Source organism: Nelumbo lutea, chromosome 3 (genome assembly GCF_056320005.1).
Source record: "Nelumbo lutea isolate HS-2025 chromosome 3, American lotus-T2T, whole genome shotgun sequence".
In the NCBI taxonomy this organism is placed as follows: Eukaryota; Viridiplantae; Streptophyta; class Magnoliopsida; order Proteales; family Nelumbonaceae; genus Nelumbo; species Nelumbo lutea.
The window spans coordinates 112,632,662-112,648,902 of NC_142686.1; the positions used below are offsets into that span (position 1 = coordinate 112,632,662).

General features: G+C 37.3%; 1 protein-coding gene across 1 annotated transcript in view; it reads right to left on the reverse strand.

Annotated features, from left to right (window-relative positions):
• Positions 1-16,241, reverse strand: part of LOC148867705 (uncharacterized) — an 85,441-nt gene that overhangs the window by 20,471 nt on the left and 48,729 nt on the right. Inside the window, exons 15-18 of the mRNA XM_088981173.1 lie at positions 6,483-6,563; positions 6,320-6,390; positions 3,008-3,104; positions 2,858-2,917 (exon numbers count right to left, since the gene is read on the reverse strand). Of these exons, the coding sequence (XP_088837299.1) occupies positions 2,858-2,917; positions 3,008-3,104; positions 6,320-6,390; positions 6,483-6,563 (309 nt within the window). The remainder of the gene's footprint in view (positions 1-2,857; positions 2,918-3,007; positions 3,105-6,319; positions 6,391-6,482; positions 6,564-16,241) is intronic.

A 16,241-nucleotide genomic window follows, 5' to 3' on the forward strand; every position in this document is an offset into this window, starting at 1 on the left:
TATTTTTTAGCCAAATGGAATAACAGTCGGATGCTTTGCTTTTGGAGCTTGTGTTGGTTTTCTTTCGTTAAACTTTTTATGAGAAAAAGTGAAGTATAATTTCAAAAACAAAAAACATGTACGACAAGCCGCTGAATTTAAAATTTTCAAAATGCACTAGGCTCTCAAGGGAAGACCAAAAATACCAAATACCATGAGAATAAGCAAACAAAGTAAAGGGCTTTGTTCTGGTGCTGGTCACTGTAGGAAGAAAGAAATTCATGTATTTTTTCAGACAAGGAAAGAACCCTGGAAGAACTGTTAAACCTAATTATATTAAGGGCTGCCCACTGGCTAAAATCTTTGGAGTTGTTTTCAGACTTTCCTGTGGATGACTTGCTGAGAAATTGGAAAGAGGTTGCTACCACTTCTCGGTGCAAGAGGACTCTTTGTCCCTCTTGGTCCCCTCCCCCCTTGGGTTTTATGAATTTGAATTTCGATGGCAGTAGTGTAAGGAATCCAGGGCCCTCTGGGATTGGAGGAGTTTTCAGGAATGAGAATTGTTATTGCTTTGTTCTCTAGCCTTATTGGAGAAGGTGACTCTCTTAGGGCTGAGATCTTTGCAGCGCTGGAAGGAATTCAAAGAGCAAAGGAATTAAATATCAGCCGATAATCCTGGAAGGCGATTCGAAGGTGGTGGTTAGCTGGTTGAAGAAAGAGGACAGTGGTTTGTGGAGCTATAACAATGAAAAGAAACAGTTTTTATGGCTGTGTAGGGACATGGAGATACAGTACAGATGGGTGAAGAGGAGTGCCAACTCATTTGCAGATGGGTTGGCCAAGCAAGGAGTGAATAGGGAGACTATCTTTTGGGCTAATTTTTAATTTTTTCTCATTGTATTCGCTTTGTATTCTGTTATTGGGGAGCTAAGATATTTTATCTCTCCTCTTGTATCCATAATATCTCTTTTCTTTTAATATTAATGAAGCTGTTGTTATTGATAAAAAAAATGGTGGAACCCCCCGCCGAATGTTCAAGGGTTGTTTGCTTCTTCCCTTGTTTACTTGAGAAAGAAGAGGGGGAGACACCATTGGAGGTGTACAAGAGCGGCAATATGGTGGACAATATGGGAAGGAATCAAAGAATTTTTTCTGACAAGGAAAGGAGCACAGAAGCAATCATGGAAATCATCACGTTCCAGTCATGAAATAGATGAAATAAATCAAAAAATGGATTTTTGTTCAAGAATGAAATCTTATTGGAACTGTCCATATCCGGTTCATCCTTCGGAACCATATTACATCCCGGATCTGATAAAATAGGATGAATTGAGACGGTATTTTGTAAATACGTAATTATCTTGAACACATCAACCATTTCTTTATTTTCCGATCGTCTGGCCATGAACCTCCTTTTCTTTGGGTTTTGGATTCACTCAACTCTTCTATTTTCGATTCGAAGCGAAGAAAATAAAAGAACAAAAAAAAACAAAAATAGACATTGGTAACTCGAAATCCAATTATCAAAAATTTTGTTGGAATCGAATCATTAGAGTAAATTGGAATCGAATCAACAATCAATAGAGTAAATATAATAATAAGAGTTTTCAATTGGGTTAAATCCTTGAGAAGTTGATGACATTCCCACAAAAGACTTGCTTAGAAAGTGGAAGGAGGTGGCTGATTCTTCTCTTCCAAGAGCTGTTATTAGGCCGGTTTGGGCCCCACCTCCTAGTGGGTTTTTTAAACTGAATTTTGATGGTAGTAGTGGGGAATCCAGGCCCTTCGGGTATTGGAGGTGTTTTTCGGAATAAGGAGGGATGAGTTATTGCCCTTTACTCGGGACCAATAAGTGTGGGAGATGCCTTGAGGGCAGAAATCCTGGCTGTGATATGGAAGAGATCCGAAAAGCAAAGGAGATGAATACAAGAAAGTTGATCATAGAAGGGGATTCCAAGTTGTTTGTTAGCTGGCTGCAGAAAGACGAGACTGGCTGGTGGAAATTTGTTAATGAAAGGAGGAAGTTTAACTCAGGATATAGAGATCAAGTTGCAGTGGGTTAAAATGAGTGCAAATGCTTTTTCCGATGTTTTGCCAAAGCAAGGGGTGGAAAGGGATCAACTTTTCTCGGCTTTTCTGTAATTGCTGCCCGCTATTGTCATCTTGGAGAGAGTTAAGAGAGTTTATCTCTCTCCCGGATGTTCTCTTGTATCTTTTTCATTATTAATGAAATTTCTGGTTATTGATCAAAAAAAACACACACACACACACATACACTATATTCAGCTCAGCAACAAGCTTAATTAACACTAGAATCTCTGACAAGGCCTGAAAGGAACTACCAAACTCATTTCCTTGAACATTGGCAAAATACGTTTATGAACCTGTCAACAATCACCTATCCAATCCCCAAGAAAAAATTTTCCCAGCTCTTCTAACATTTTCAAAAATCCTCCAATTCCTCTCTATCCATAAAAAGACTTTGCTCTTCTTTCCTTCATGGATGGCCATAAAGAAAATTTTTCATTGGACTGTCAAGGCTGCCAAGTTCTAGTGTTGAAAAGAAATAAGAAAAAAAACCATAAGAATCTTGGAAAACTGCATGAAATTAATAAATGCTGCACATCTTAGGCCCATGAATTCTAAACCACCCCTTAAACCTATCCCCATCCTTCCTAGGCCCAAATCCTAGCTTTAAACCTTATTGTCACCTTGATTCTTTTCCATTATTTTTACAACAGTTCCCTATTTTTGGCACCCACCAAAGCGTGTATAAAGGTAAGCCATCCATCCCGCATCAGATATGAAATAATATGGAGCACAGACACAAACATACCAACAAAAGACAACTAATATAAAACAGATACAGTTAACTAACCTGATCAACAACATTCCCATGGGTATCTTGCATTAGCGGGCGATAATCTCCAAGGAAAAACTGTAGGGGAAATGAAAAAATATCAATAGAAAATTGAACAAACTGAATACACTGCTAAAATATGAAGATCAACTTGAGAAATTATTATACCTGATCATATTTGGCATCTTTCTGGGACTCCCCTTGTCCAGTGTTTAATATGTGTATTTGACCAACTTCATCCGAAAGTATAATTGATGTCCCATCCCTACAGTAAGAGAAAAAAGCATTTCAAATACAAGACTAAAACCTACATAGCACCATAAAGAACTATGAACAGCCATTGAGACCTGGTAAAAGGTCAAAGTTAAATTCCAAAGGTGCTAGCTCAAACTAAAAAAAATGTAGAAAGAACCTACTGCCCCCTATATCACTAACCTAGCACCAAAGTTTAAGGCTAAAGTTGCTTTGATCAAGCTTGTTATGTGCATTTGGATCTACCTAAAACATGAATGGCTCTAAAATAGAGCAAAATCGATTGATACCTGATTGACACAATATTACTTCAAAGGTTCTTCCAACTTCATGCCCAAGTCTTTTAGAAGAATCTTAGCCACTGTAATTCAGCTACTTCATGAGCCATAGCCTTGTACTCTACCGCAACACAAGACCTAGACAAAACTACTTGCTTCTTGCTTCTCCAGGATATCAAACTCCCTCTTACAAGGTACAGTATTCCAATGTAGATCTATGATCCTTAGAGCCAGTCATTTGAAAATATTCACATCACCTCGGAATAATATCCAGTCACTTCTGGCTTCTCCAGAAATATCAGGCAGCTCAAATCAATCAAGTTCCAGATTCAGATATTGCTCCAATTGAGCACTGTAATCAATGCATCCAAATCTGCACATTTTTCTATTTTTGTAGAAAAAAATTGCAGAACATTACTAAAATAGCATTGCCTCCTATGGACTTCTGTATCAAAAATCTTCTAAAATTGAGCCTAATTGACTCGTAGGAGTTTCTTCTATGACACCATGCTCAGGGTCCTATGAAAGAGACAATAAAGAATAGAAGCTCCCTATGACCCTCTTGCATGGACTAATACCAACTTAGATTGCTTAGGGAAGAAAAGAGAAGAAAAATAATAAGAAAGAAGGGGAAGAGAAGAGACAATTGAGAGCTATCTTAATTAAGTTAGTTGACCAAAATGTGTATATTATAAAACTGGAGTTACAAATCTGCCCTTACACAAATGTAGATGAACATTAACAAACTCCAATAAGAATAACATAAGGCTGCATTTGGTAGCGGTAAACACAAATATGTATGGTGGAAATCGATCACGTACAAATTTAGGTGAAAGCAAATGGGAACCAGATTGTCAAACCCATTTGCGCTCATTCGTTTAGTATCAACAATGCAAAGAGGCTCATATTGGGCATTTGAATTGATACAAAAAACAATGGCGGATTATTGGACCCATTTTTTTGTTGCAAGTAGAGGCTGACATGCCCACATTTGCAGTGGTAACTGTTCTTTGTGAATCAGATCTGGGATTCAATGTTTCCAAGTGAAAAGTGCCATTTCTAGGCATGGGCACGAATCAAGCTTTTCACGAGCTATTCGAGCTAGGCTTGTAAAAGCTCGATTCAGATCAATCTAAACCAAGCTTCAAGCCCAACATATAGGCTCGTTTGCTAATTGAGCTGAGCTCAAGCCCAATAAAGCTTTGCTAATGAGGTGCTCGAGCTGAGCTCAAGCCCAATAACTAGTTTTTATAATTCTTAATTTTTCTTATGTAAAAAAATATAAGTATAATTTTTTATAGGAAGTTTGGCTGACAATTGAGCTTTTGAGTCGCGCCGAATTCGAGCTCAAGCTCAAGCTTGAGTCACATAGCTTTTTGGCAAGCCAAGCTTAAATAGACGAACATTCAGCTTGGCTCAACTCAATCCACCCATCCCATTTCCAATATGAAATCCAAAGAATGGTTTCCTCGTAGGGTGAAACCCAATCATCCTCTAAAACTGAGCTCCACCATTAAAGTTGTGAATTGAAATGGTTTCCTTGCAGGATGAAAGGCTTTAGAGCGCCACAGCTCAATCTCCCGATGCCCGTCTCTATTTTCGTATTAGATTTTGACCCATAAGAGATAAGAATGAGAGAGAGAGAGAGAGTACACTAAACCAAAACCAGAATATTGTTCTTACCTTGGCCGTCGATGGTATGGAAGGCAAATGTGAGGTGAACGTTGTATCGTATCCGGTGGGAAGAGAGGAGATGGAACAAATCTTTAGTCTTTACTACGATGGAGAAGAAGGGAAAGTTTTAGATCAATTGTAAGCTTCCCATCGATACATCGATTTTCAGGGTAAAAAGTGACATGAATGGAGTTTTACACTGATTTATGAACAAGGTTATAAGAAGCTAAAAGCATAGTTGAGGTGTACTGGCCCAAAAAGGCGAGTTGTAAGCCTTAAAATTTAAGAAAAAAATAATTAAAGTTTGTAAATTGATGAAAATAACATATAATATACTAAATTAAAATTATAGTAGGTATGCATATCTATAAACTAGAAGTTTATAAGCAATAAGTTTTGGCATTTAAGCATTAAATAAAAATAATAATAACTAATCAACTAATAATTATAAATATTTTATATTTCATGTAAAGATATTATTATTATTATGAAAAAAAAAATCAATTAGGAGAAGAACTGAGAAAAATAACAAACTTGGGACGTGTAGAATAATAAGAAAAATCTTGTTTGATTATTAAAAGGAAACTAAGAACCTCATTAGTCCTTTTTGTATTGAACTATCTTAACACTAAGAAAAACTAATAGAATTTGATTTGCCTTATTAGTTTTTTATTTTTACTTTTTTATTTGGTCCATAATTATTTAAGTGTTTTTTCTATACTTTTAATTTATAAAAAAATACATATTTTTTTGCATTAAATCACTAATTAATCATTGATATTTGAGGCTTAAACCTTTTAAAACAATGTTTATGAGGTAAATTAATACCTCTACCAAACACCTACAAAACAAGACCGAATGCAATATAACACCGGTTTGGAGTTTAGACCGCAAATAAACGCAGCCTAAGGAAATATTTGGTTGACATTTCTATAAGTTCCACTTCAGGGAAGGGAATATATTAAACGAAAGAAATCATTTTATTATCAATAACTGTGAGAAATTCTATTTGATCGACCATGTACAACAATTTCTTTTGAAACCTGGATTGGACTTATCACACTAGCCACCCCTCCTCTCATCTTCGTTCCTCTTAGAGAACCAACCCCCAATGCACGAACTTTCAATTACTAACCCTCCATTTGCTAGCTCATCAGCCAAAATAGACCTTGAGATCCAAATTGTAATTTGTATTCATTAAATGCAAAGAAATAGTTGATTATACGATGTAAAGAAGCCTATAGAAGATAAATCTTATGTATCCTCTTTAACTTACGGAGAAAATTTCCCATCCACCAACTTGAATCGTCCAGTTTCATATACACGAATGGGAATGCCTTCCCATATCTACAAAAAAATCATAATACCAAGACATCAAAAACAAGAAGTACAAAGAACAATAAAACCTTATAAAAGAGTTTTAACATCCAGAAACTTACATCCCAAAGGATGGTTTTTCCATCATACCCAGCACTCATAGCCATTCGTGGATTGAAAGGATGTACATCCAGAACGTAAGTCTACCAAGAATATAAGAAGGAAATAGTCAGAAATAAATATCCTCTGAATTTAAAAAAAAAAAAAAAGGTTGTCAGAGAATTCACAAACCAAAACAAATTATCTTAAAAACTTATTAACAATGAAATGAGCAACACAAAATGGACCTACCACTAACAGAATTGAATTAAAAACTTATTAACATCTTCTCCATTTGTGTTAAGAGAAGGAAAGGGATATAATGATAAAGGAAAATAGAAACATAAAGAACATAGCACAACTACATGCAATTAAGGAAAAAAATTCAAGGACAATGTAAAAGAAGGGAAGGGGAGAAGTCAAGGATGAATGAGGGGAAGCAGGCCATATCCATAGTTCCAAACAACTTTGGGTAGCATTTATCTTAGGGAAGGAGAGCAATTAAGATTCTATATCTAGCAAATTACAACTTATGGATTAACACTATAGATGCAAATCAGATCGAGCTGAGGTCAATCCTGACCCAACCCAATTGTTGAACCCCCCCAACCCTTAAACTTTGTGTTGGGTTCAGGTTGGCCCGACTTCTCTACTTCCTTTTGCCAAATGTACCTATTTCCTACACTCTTACGGGTTTATGTTAATTCAATATTAGCATTATTATGTGTAAAAGAATACAGTACCATGTTTTAGAAAAAAATTACCCTTAAACTTAAAATTCTTGGCATACAATATACACGCATAAATATATAGATAGATAAATACATAAATACTTGCAACGAAAAATAATACAAAAATATATAGATATACACATTTATGGATGCTGCATGATACACATACTCTTCCACCCTAACCCAAACTTCAAACCAAGCCAACTATTTGGGCTGGGTTCAGAATATATTTGTCTCTATGAAAAGAGATGTAAATCGGTCCTCAAATATTAGGTGTAAATTTGAAGATTAGAAGAAAAAGGAAGAAGAGAAGTAAGAGCAGCAACACAAGAGAAGAAGATGGCGAAAAGAGAAGAAGAAGCATCGAATTATCTTCCCTTTCTCCTCTAATCCTTTTTTTATTAAGAATTAAAGTTAGAGTAATGACAAGTATGCCCTTAAGTGGGCGGCCAGCTAGGCAGTAACCTAAAGAGATTAAAAAAATAGAAATAACAGGCCCATTAAGAGAGGCCCATTAGACAACAATAAAAGAAAAGATATTACAAGAGAAGATACTAGGACCCATTCGGCCCAGTCTCTTTACACTCCCCCTCAAGCTGAGCATAGATGTCAATCATGCCCAGCTTGCTTATATAGTGTCATTTTCCCTCTTGGAACTCCCTTGGTCAAATTATCAGCCAATTGCCCGTCTGATGTGATGAATGGCAAACAAACTTCTCCTGAGGAAACTCTTTCCCTTATAAAATGTCTAACAACCTCAATGTGCTTAGTTTTGTCATGTTGAACAGAATTATGTGCAATGTTGATAGTTGCTTGGTTGTTGTCACAGTAGAGCACCATTGGCTTCTTGTAGTCAACCCCCAATTCTTCTAGAAGGGATAGTAGCCACAGTAATTCTGACACACCATGTGCCATTGCCCTGTAATCTGCTTCAGCTGAGGATCTAGCAGCTACAGACTGTTTCTTACTCCTCCGTGACACAATGTTCCCAACGACCAGAGCACAATAACCTGAGGTGGATCTCCTATCATCAATACATCCTGCCCAATCAGCATCAGTGAAAGCTTCCAGCTTCATGTGTCCATGTTTAGCAAACAGGATACCTTTCCCTGGAGTACCTTTCAAGTAACACAGAACCCTTTCTGCAGCAACTAAATGAGTATCTCCGGGAGAATGCATAAATTGACTAATAACACTTACTGCATATCTGGCCAAGTCATGCAAAGATATAACAACTTCCCAAGCAGTCTCTAAAACACCCCCTTATCAGATAAAAGCTCACCATCTGTAGCAGAAAGCTTATGATTAGGATAAAATCTCACCATCTCTGAAACACCTCTTGAGTGTCATTACCCGTGACCACAATATTATCAACATAAACTATCAAGAAAGTCACTGGAGAGTCATTTCTCTTCAAGAACAGGGTAATGATCAGATTGAGTTTGTGTATAGCCAAAGGAGACAAGAGCAGCCCTAAACCTCTCAAACCAAGCCCGAGGAGACTTTTTGAGACCATAAATAGATTTCTGCAGTTTACACACCTTGCCTTGCATTTCCTTCCCATACACCCCTGGAGGAAAAGACATATAGACCTCTTCATGCAGGTCTCCATTCAAGAAGGCGTTTTTAACATCAAACTGATGTAGGGGCCAGTCAAAAGTAGCGGCTAGATATAACAAAACCCTGACTGAGGTCATCTTAGCGACAGGAGCAAATGTCGCAAGATAGTCAATGCCATACATTTGAGTGTAGCCCTTAGCAACAAGCCTAGCCTTAAACCTCTCAATAGAGCCATCAAAGTGATATTTAATGGTAAACACCCATTTACAACCCACCGGTTCCTTCCCTTCAGGCAAGTCAACAATATCCCAGGTATGGTTCTTATGCAAAACATCCAGTTCAACCATCATAGCATCCCTCCATTCAGGTTGAGATAAGGCTTCCGATACGGACCTGGGTATCACATGGGAAGAAACAGATGCAAGAAAATAGTAGGAAGGAGAGAGAAGGTTGTAAAACAGGTGTTTGAAGATACAATGGGTTGTACACTTCCACTTGCCCTTGCGGAGAGCAATAGGAAGGTCAAGGTCCGGGAAAGCTGTATATGGGTCAGAAGAAGGCTGACCTGTTACCTCAGTAATGATGGGAGGAGCAAGAGGGTAGGAGTGGAAACAACATGCCCATGTCTGAATCTCTGCCTTTGGTACCACCTTTGGAGAACAGGAGGAGGAGGAATTATAGGAGAATGAGGTGGAGGAGGAGGAATAGGAATATCGAAGGTAGGTCCAGTGGGAGAAGTAGACACCTCATTATAGGACTCAAGAGGAATGGGAAGAGGAGTAGCTAGAGACATCGCAAAGGGCTCTTCAGATTTCTCCCCCTTAAGAGAAATGCTAAAGAAAGGAGTCAACTCAGCAAAGGTGACATCCCGAGATACAAAGCGGGTGCCACGAACTGGGTCAAAACAGCAATATCCCTTCTGTGTGGAAGCATATCCCAGAAAAACACATTTATGAGCCTTAGGTTCAAACTTGTGCCTTTGATGACTACGAATATGCACATAGCAAGTGCACCCAAAAACACGACGAGGAAGAGAAAAAATATCATCATCCAGGAAGAGAAGGCTAAAGGGGGTTTTGAAGTCAAAGAGCCGGGAGGGCATACGGTTGATCAAAAAAGTAGCAGTAAGAACATCTCCCCAAAATTTTATAGGAACATGGGATGTAAACAAGAGGGATCTGGCAACTTCAACCACATGTTTGTTCTTCCTTTCTGCCACCCCGTTTTGTTGTGGAGTGTAAGAACAAGAACTTTGATGAATAACCCCAAAAGTTTCAAGATAGGTGGAGAGGGTTCTCTCAAAATACTCCTTAGCATTATCAGAACGGAATATTTTGATACGAGTGTTAAACTGGGTGAGGATGAGTTCATGAAATTTTTGCACAATAACTAGTACTTCAGCCCTGGATTTCATGAGATAAATCCAAGTGTAACGAGAGTAGTCATCAATAAAAAGGATAAAGTACCTGTAACCCCCCATAGTTGGCAAATGATATGGACCCCACACGTCAGAGTGAACAATATGAAAATGAGAAAGAGATGTTTTGTTGCTTACTGAATAAGAATGTCTACAATGCTTTGCCAATTCACACGACTCACGATGAAGACTCGATAAAGACACTCCCTTAAACATATCTGGAAACAAATGACTCAAAGCAGAAAATGACAAATGACCAAACCGAAAGTGAAATAACAAGACTTTGTTAATATACTCGAACAAAACTGACTCTAAGGCAACTCCATGAGGTGGTCCCAAAGCTCGATCCAGTGTATCCAGCAAGTATATTCCGTTCGCCTCATGGCCACTCCCAATCATCCTCTGAGATTGCAGGTCCTAAAAAACACAATGAGTGGGAAAAAAGGCTATGTTGCAATTCATGGATTTAGTTAAGCTGCTAACAGATAAAAGGTTTGTGTTAAGTTTAGGGACATGACAGACAGAGGATAAATAAAGGGTGTCAAAGGTCTTTATATCTCCTTTACCAGGGATGGGAGCAAGAGACCCATCAGCAAGGGATATTTTCTCTTTGCCAGAGAGAAGGTGGTATGAGCAGAAGAGATTAGATAGGCTGGTCATATGGTCTGATGCACTGGAATCAATAATCCAAGGGATTTTATGATTACCTGAAACTGAAGCATGATTTGCAGAAGCACAAATACCTGAGTGAGCAAATGCTGATGAAGATGATGTGTTGTTGCCAGAAGAGTGAGGTGAAGAAACAGTAGCTTCCAAGTGATTTAGTAGCCTCCCATACTTTTCAAAATCCGCCTTCATTGCTACCAACTGCTCAATGGTTGATTTCTCTTCACTCTCCTTATTTCCTCCTTCAGGTACTGTAGCAACATTAGCTGCCTTAGGCTTTCCTACCTGACTGCCCTTCTTAGAGTTGTTGTTATTCTTAACCCTATTAGGAAGAAGCTCAAGATGAAGCTTCCAGCAAGTGTCCTTTGTATGCCTCGGTTTCTTGCAATATTCACATATATGCTCCTTTTTCTCAGTAGGACCCTTTGACTTTATTCCAGCATGTGCAAGGTGTTCTGTAGGTGGACCCTGCAACTGAACCTGTCGCCTACTATCCTCACTGCTTATCATAGCATATGCCTGGGAAAGAGTAACCTCATCTATGGCCAAGATATTTTGCCTAATGATGTCAAACTCAGGTTTGAGTCCAGTGAGAAATTCAAACACCCTATTTCTCTCCACCAACTTCCTATACATTTCAGCATCATTCTTATTCTCCCATACAACTGTCTCCATAACATCAATTTCTTGCCATAGGGATTTCAATATAGAGTAGTAGATTGCTACACTCTTCTCCCTCTGTCTTAGGTTCTTCACATCACTTTTCAACTTAGAGACTCTGGCTACATTCAACTTCTGTGAATAGGTCTCAGTAACACTGTCCCATATCTCCTTAGCCGAGGACATCTAGAGATAACACTGACTTATATGAGGTTGCATAGAATTGATCAACCATCCTATGACAGTATAGTTCTCTTGCATCCATTTCTCAAATTCAAGGTCTGTCTGTTCGGGTTTCACTTTACTACCTATGAGATACCCGAGTCAAAACGGAGTCTACCGAGCCAAGGCCTGAAACCGGCACTTGCTTGAACTCACTTTCGTATGGCTCCATTAATCAAACGAAAATCAAAGAACCAAAAATTTTGTCTATATAAACTTACTTGAAGTCAAACCAAAACCCAAATGCTTGAAAACTAGGATTTTTCTCCGTTCGGCTGTTGGGGAGGAAGAGAGAAGATACAGTCGCTCCTACCAGAACTTCCCAATCTCTTCCAAACCTGAACCGCCCTCCATTAGGAGTCACAAGACACCTTCCAAGCATAGAGCGCCACACCCAAAGCTTTACCTTTACCTATACCTTCGAAAATCTCTAATCAGCTAGGGTTTTGGGCAACAATAGAACAGCACCGCTTCTTGGCAATATCCAGCAAGATTTAAACTCTCCAAACCCTCTACCAACTAGGCCAGAGATCCTCTGAACTATAGAGAATCTATCTCTCCATACACTCTCTTAATCTAAGGGTGTATGGGAAAAGAAGAAGAAAGAAAAAAAAAAATGAAGAAATAGACCTGCTCTAATACCAAGATGTAAATCAGTCCTCAAATATTAGGTGTAAATTTGAAGATTAGAAGAAAAAGGAAGAAGAGAAGTAAGAGCAGCAACACAAGAGAAGAAGATGGCGAAAAGAGAAGGAAGAAGAAGAAGTATCAAATTATCTTCCCTTTCTCCTCTAATCCTTTTTTTATTAAGAATTAAAGTTAGATTAATGACAAGTATGCCCTTAAGTGAGCGGCCAGCTAGGCAGCAACATAAAGAGATTAAACAAAAAGAAATAGCAGGCCCATTAGCCAACAATAAATGAAAATATATTACAAACAAAGATACTATGACCCATTCGGCCCAGTCTCTTTACAAAAAGATAAATGAAAATTTACCCAATGGTTCCAAGACCCTATCAAACCAACAAGTTTAAACTTTGAACCCCCCCCCCCAAAAAAAAAGAGGATGCAAAAAGTTTGCCTACTCCAGCAAGAGGAACAATACAAATATAGTGCAATAATACAAAAATAATCAAGGAAAGTAATATGATTGACAAATGATCATAGCTCAAGTGATAAAATCCAGGCTTTTCAGTGCCTCCCATACAAGGCCCTGTCTGCCTACTCTAGCAAGAGGATTTTTTTTGATAATTGTTTAAATACAGTGTTCTTCGTAGGGTTATTTCAGTCTTTTCCCTCTCCTTTTAGTTCTGTTTTGTCTCTGTTCTCAAATTATATTATCAGGGGTAATTCTGTAATTTTATTTTCATTATGAATATAGACATATAGGGGCGGCAGTTGAGTCTTACTCAACAGAGACTGTTAGCCCTATTCTCTTCGTATTCTTCTTCTTCTCTATTGCTTCTCTTCTTGGGTTTATACCAGGTGTTTTTCTTTATTTATTTGATTAAATACAGGTCTCATAACATGGTATCAGAGCCTGGTTGATCGACCTTCTCGACTGCATCTGTGAAGGACACCTAAGACAGTATCAGCTGAGGTTTTCGGCTAATAAAAGGTGAAAGGAAGGGGAAGGACCGAAAAAGGACTGATCGCCCAGAGGGTTAGGAGACTTCCATGCCTTAAGTAGCACTGTCAGTTGGTTTTCTGATGGCATATTAGACTCCCTCTATTTGGCAGTTTGAAGAGGGAATGTGAATGTCCACATCGGATGATCATTGTCTGTGTTTGGTGGGGTTTGTTTCTGTGAATGGTGAGGTCAGTTGACTTGTAGAAGGGTTTCTTGTGTTGATGTTCCGGATTAAGGAGTTGTGGCTATGCTGTTGATGTTTCCAGAATAATAGTTAAGTCGATTGAGTGCTTTTGTTGACTCTGGAAGGTGTTTGACTAGGGAGTGTGTTGCAGAAATAACTTATTTGTGACTGATTGCAGCTTCTGGCAGTGAAACCAAAATAAGTTTGATGGTGCAATCTGATTTCATGGTTGTCCAAATGATGTTGATCAAACTTAATGGTACAAATAATGTACCATGGGCAAAATATGTTGAGGTAAATTTGACAGCCAGGGGAAAATTAAAATATATTAAAGAAAATAAACCAGGCCCAGAAGCTACAGAGTATAATGATTGGATCCAATAGAATGCGCAAATCATGCCATGTCTTTGGAACAGTAAGGACCTCATATTAGTGTGAATTTGATGTTCTTTGATACTGTGAAAGAAATTAGGGAACATGCCAAACAGTTGTATTCTGGATAGGATAATGTAACTAGTATATATCAATTACACTAGGAATATTTTCAGCTACAACAAGGTGATAGGAGAGTGGAGCACCATGCTAGTTTAAAGAGTTTGCGCAATTAGTTGGATTCACACCAGCTCCTTTTGATTGATCTCAAAGTACAGTAACAACAAGAGTGATATACCCACACTATCAGAAGTTTTCTTCTGAGTCGGAAGGGTTACAAGCCCACATACAGATAGTTCTCCGGTATTGATGAAATCAACCCTAGCCGCAACCCGAGGTGATAGAGGTGGCTTGCGTGGTAAAAGTAGCTATTAGAGGGGGTAACTGTGGCATGAGAGGAGGTCATGGTGGTGGTAGTGATGGGAACATTAGAGGTCGTGGTGTCGATGTTGGTGGATTCGGTCAAAGAGTGCAGCTATTGTTGACAGTAATGACATACTGTGAAAAACTTGCAAAATCAGGTACAGCATGTCTTATTTCCTCTTCTAAACCCTAGATTATTGATTTTGGGCCTTATATCACATGATTGGATCCTAAAACCTATTTCAATCTTTATCCCCTCCCTCCACTGCCAGTCGATTGCTCTAGCTGATGATACTACCTCTCTTGTTTTTGGTACCAATGATGTGACTTTACATTCTAATTTAACTTTGCATTTGGTGATTTATGTTCCTAACTTTGCCTTCAATATTGAATTGTGGCCAAAAGCCTTTGGCAATTCTTCCTCGATTCAATAGCTAGGGGCAGGGTTTAAAATTTCGATACGGTACGCCCGATACGGGGCGAAATGTATCGTATCATATCTTCGAAAAATAGGTACAGGATATGCACAGAAATTGGGCATCTCGTCTTTTTTCAAGCGTATTGAACCCGTACCGGACCATGTCGGGGGTGTATCGTGGCGTATCAGTAGTGTATCGACGAAAAAGATACGACCAAAAACTGGAAAAAAAATAGAGAAAGCAAGCTTCTTTGCCCTGAAATAAGCCTTCTTTCACCCCCCAAATGACTCTAAAACTCCAAACCTCATTCCTAGAGTGCTAGATTTGCAAGAAACAAGTGTGAATCGTTAATTTTTTTGAAGATTTTTCAAATTTTGAAAAAATATGGCAAAAATAGGTAAGTTTTTTTCAATTTTGTGAAATATATTGTGATTTCTTTTTTTTCTTGAATGTTTAAATTTATGTTGATCTACATTTCTTACATTCAAAATCACAACTTTTTTTGTGTTATCAATAGATTTATGGAAATTTCATGAAGATATTTGGGGAAATATAAATTAACAAAAAATTTGAAAATTTTAATTTTTCTCTACCTATAAAGATAAATTAGTTTTAGATATATGTATCTATCATTTTCATAGAGCAATTGAAATTTCTTCTTTAATATTTTTTCATTTTTATATTTTTAGAATTAAAAATAAATAATAATTGATTATATTTTATCATTTGATCACAACAATTGAATATATTATAATTCTATGGATGATATATCATATCCACAAACCAATTGAAATTTCTTCTTTAATAATTATTATTTTTTTGTTTTATCGTTTTTTTATTTTTAGAATTAAAAAATAATTAATTAATTATATTTTATCATTTGATCACAATGATTGAATATATTATAATTCTATGGATGATCTATCATATCCACAAAGCAATTGAACTTTCTTCTTCAATAACTATTTTTTTAATATATTATATAAATGCTTATTTATTTTTTATAATTTTTTGAAATAAATAAAAAATAAGTATTAATTATAATTTCACTTAGAAGTTGTGCCAATGCATGTTTTATGTTTGGATAGGAGAGTTGGGGTTTTCTCATCCCATAAAACATTAATTAAAACTTAAGAATTATAATTTATAAATTATAGTTAAGCATAGGATTTTTAATGAATTTATAATTAATTACAATATATTTTCTTCATAAAACCATTAAAATAGTTTAATTTAATGTATACACCTCATTGAAGTCTTATATTTCGTGTTATTGATGTGATTTTATGACTTATTAAAGTATTTATAGTGTTTCCAAGCATATCCATGTGTATCTTAGTTTTCCTCCGATACGCATGTGTATCCAAGGTGTATCCCGATACGTCTCTTAAAATTGCCTTTCCGATACACTTGGAGTTTCCGATACATTGAACCTTGGCTAGGGGCAGACTTAATTGGACTCCCCCAAACTTCGTTATAAAGTCTATCAACTATTGGC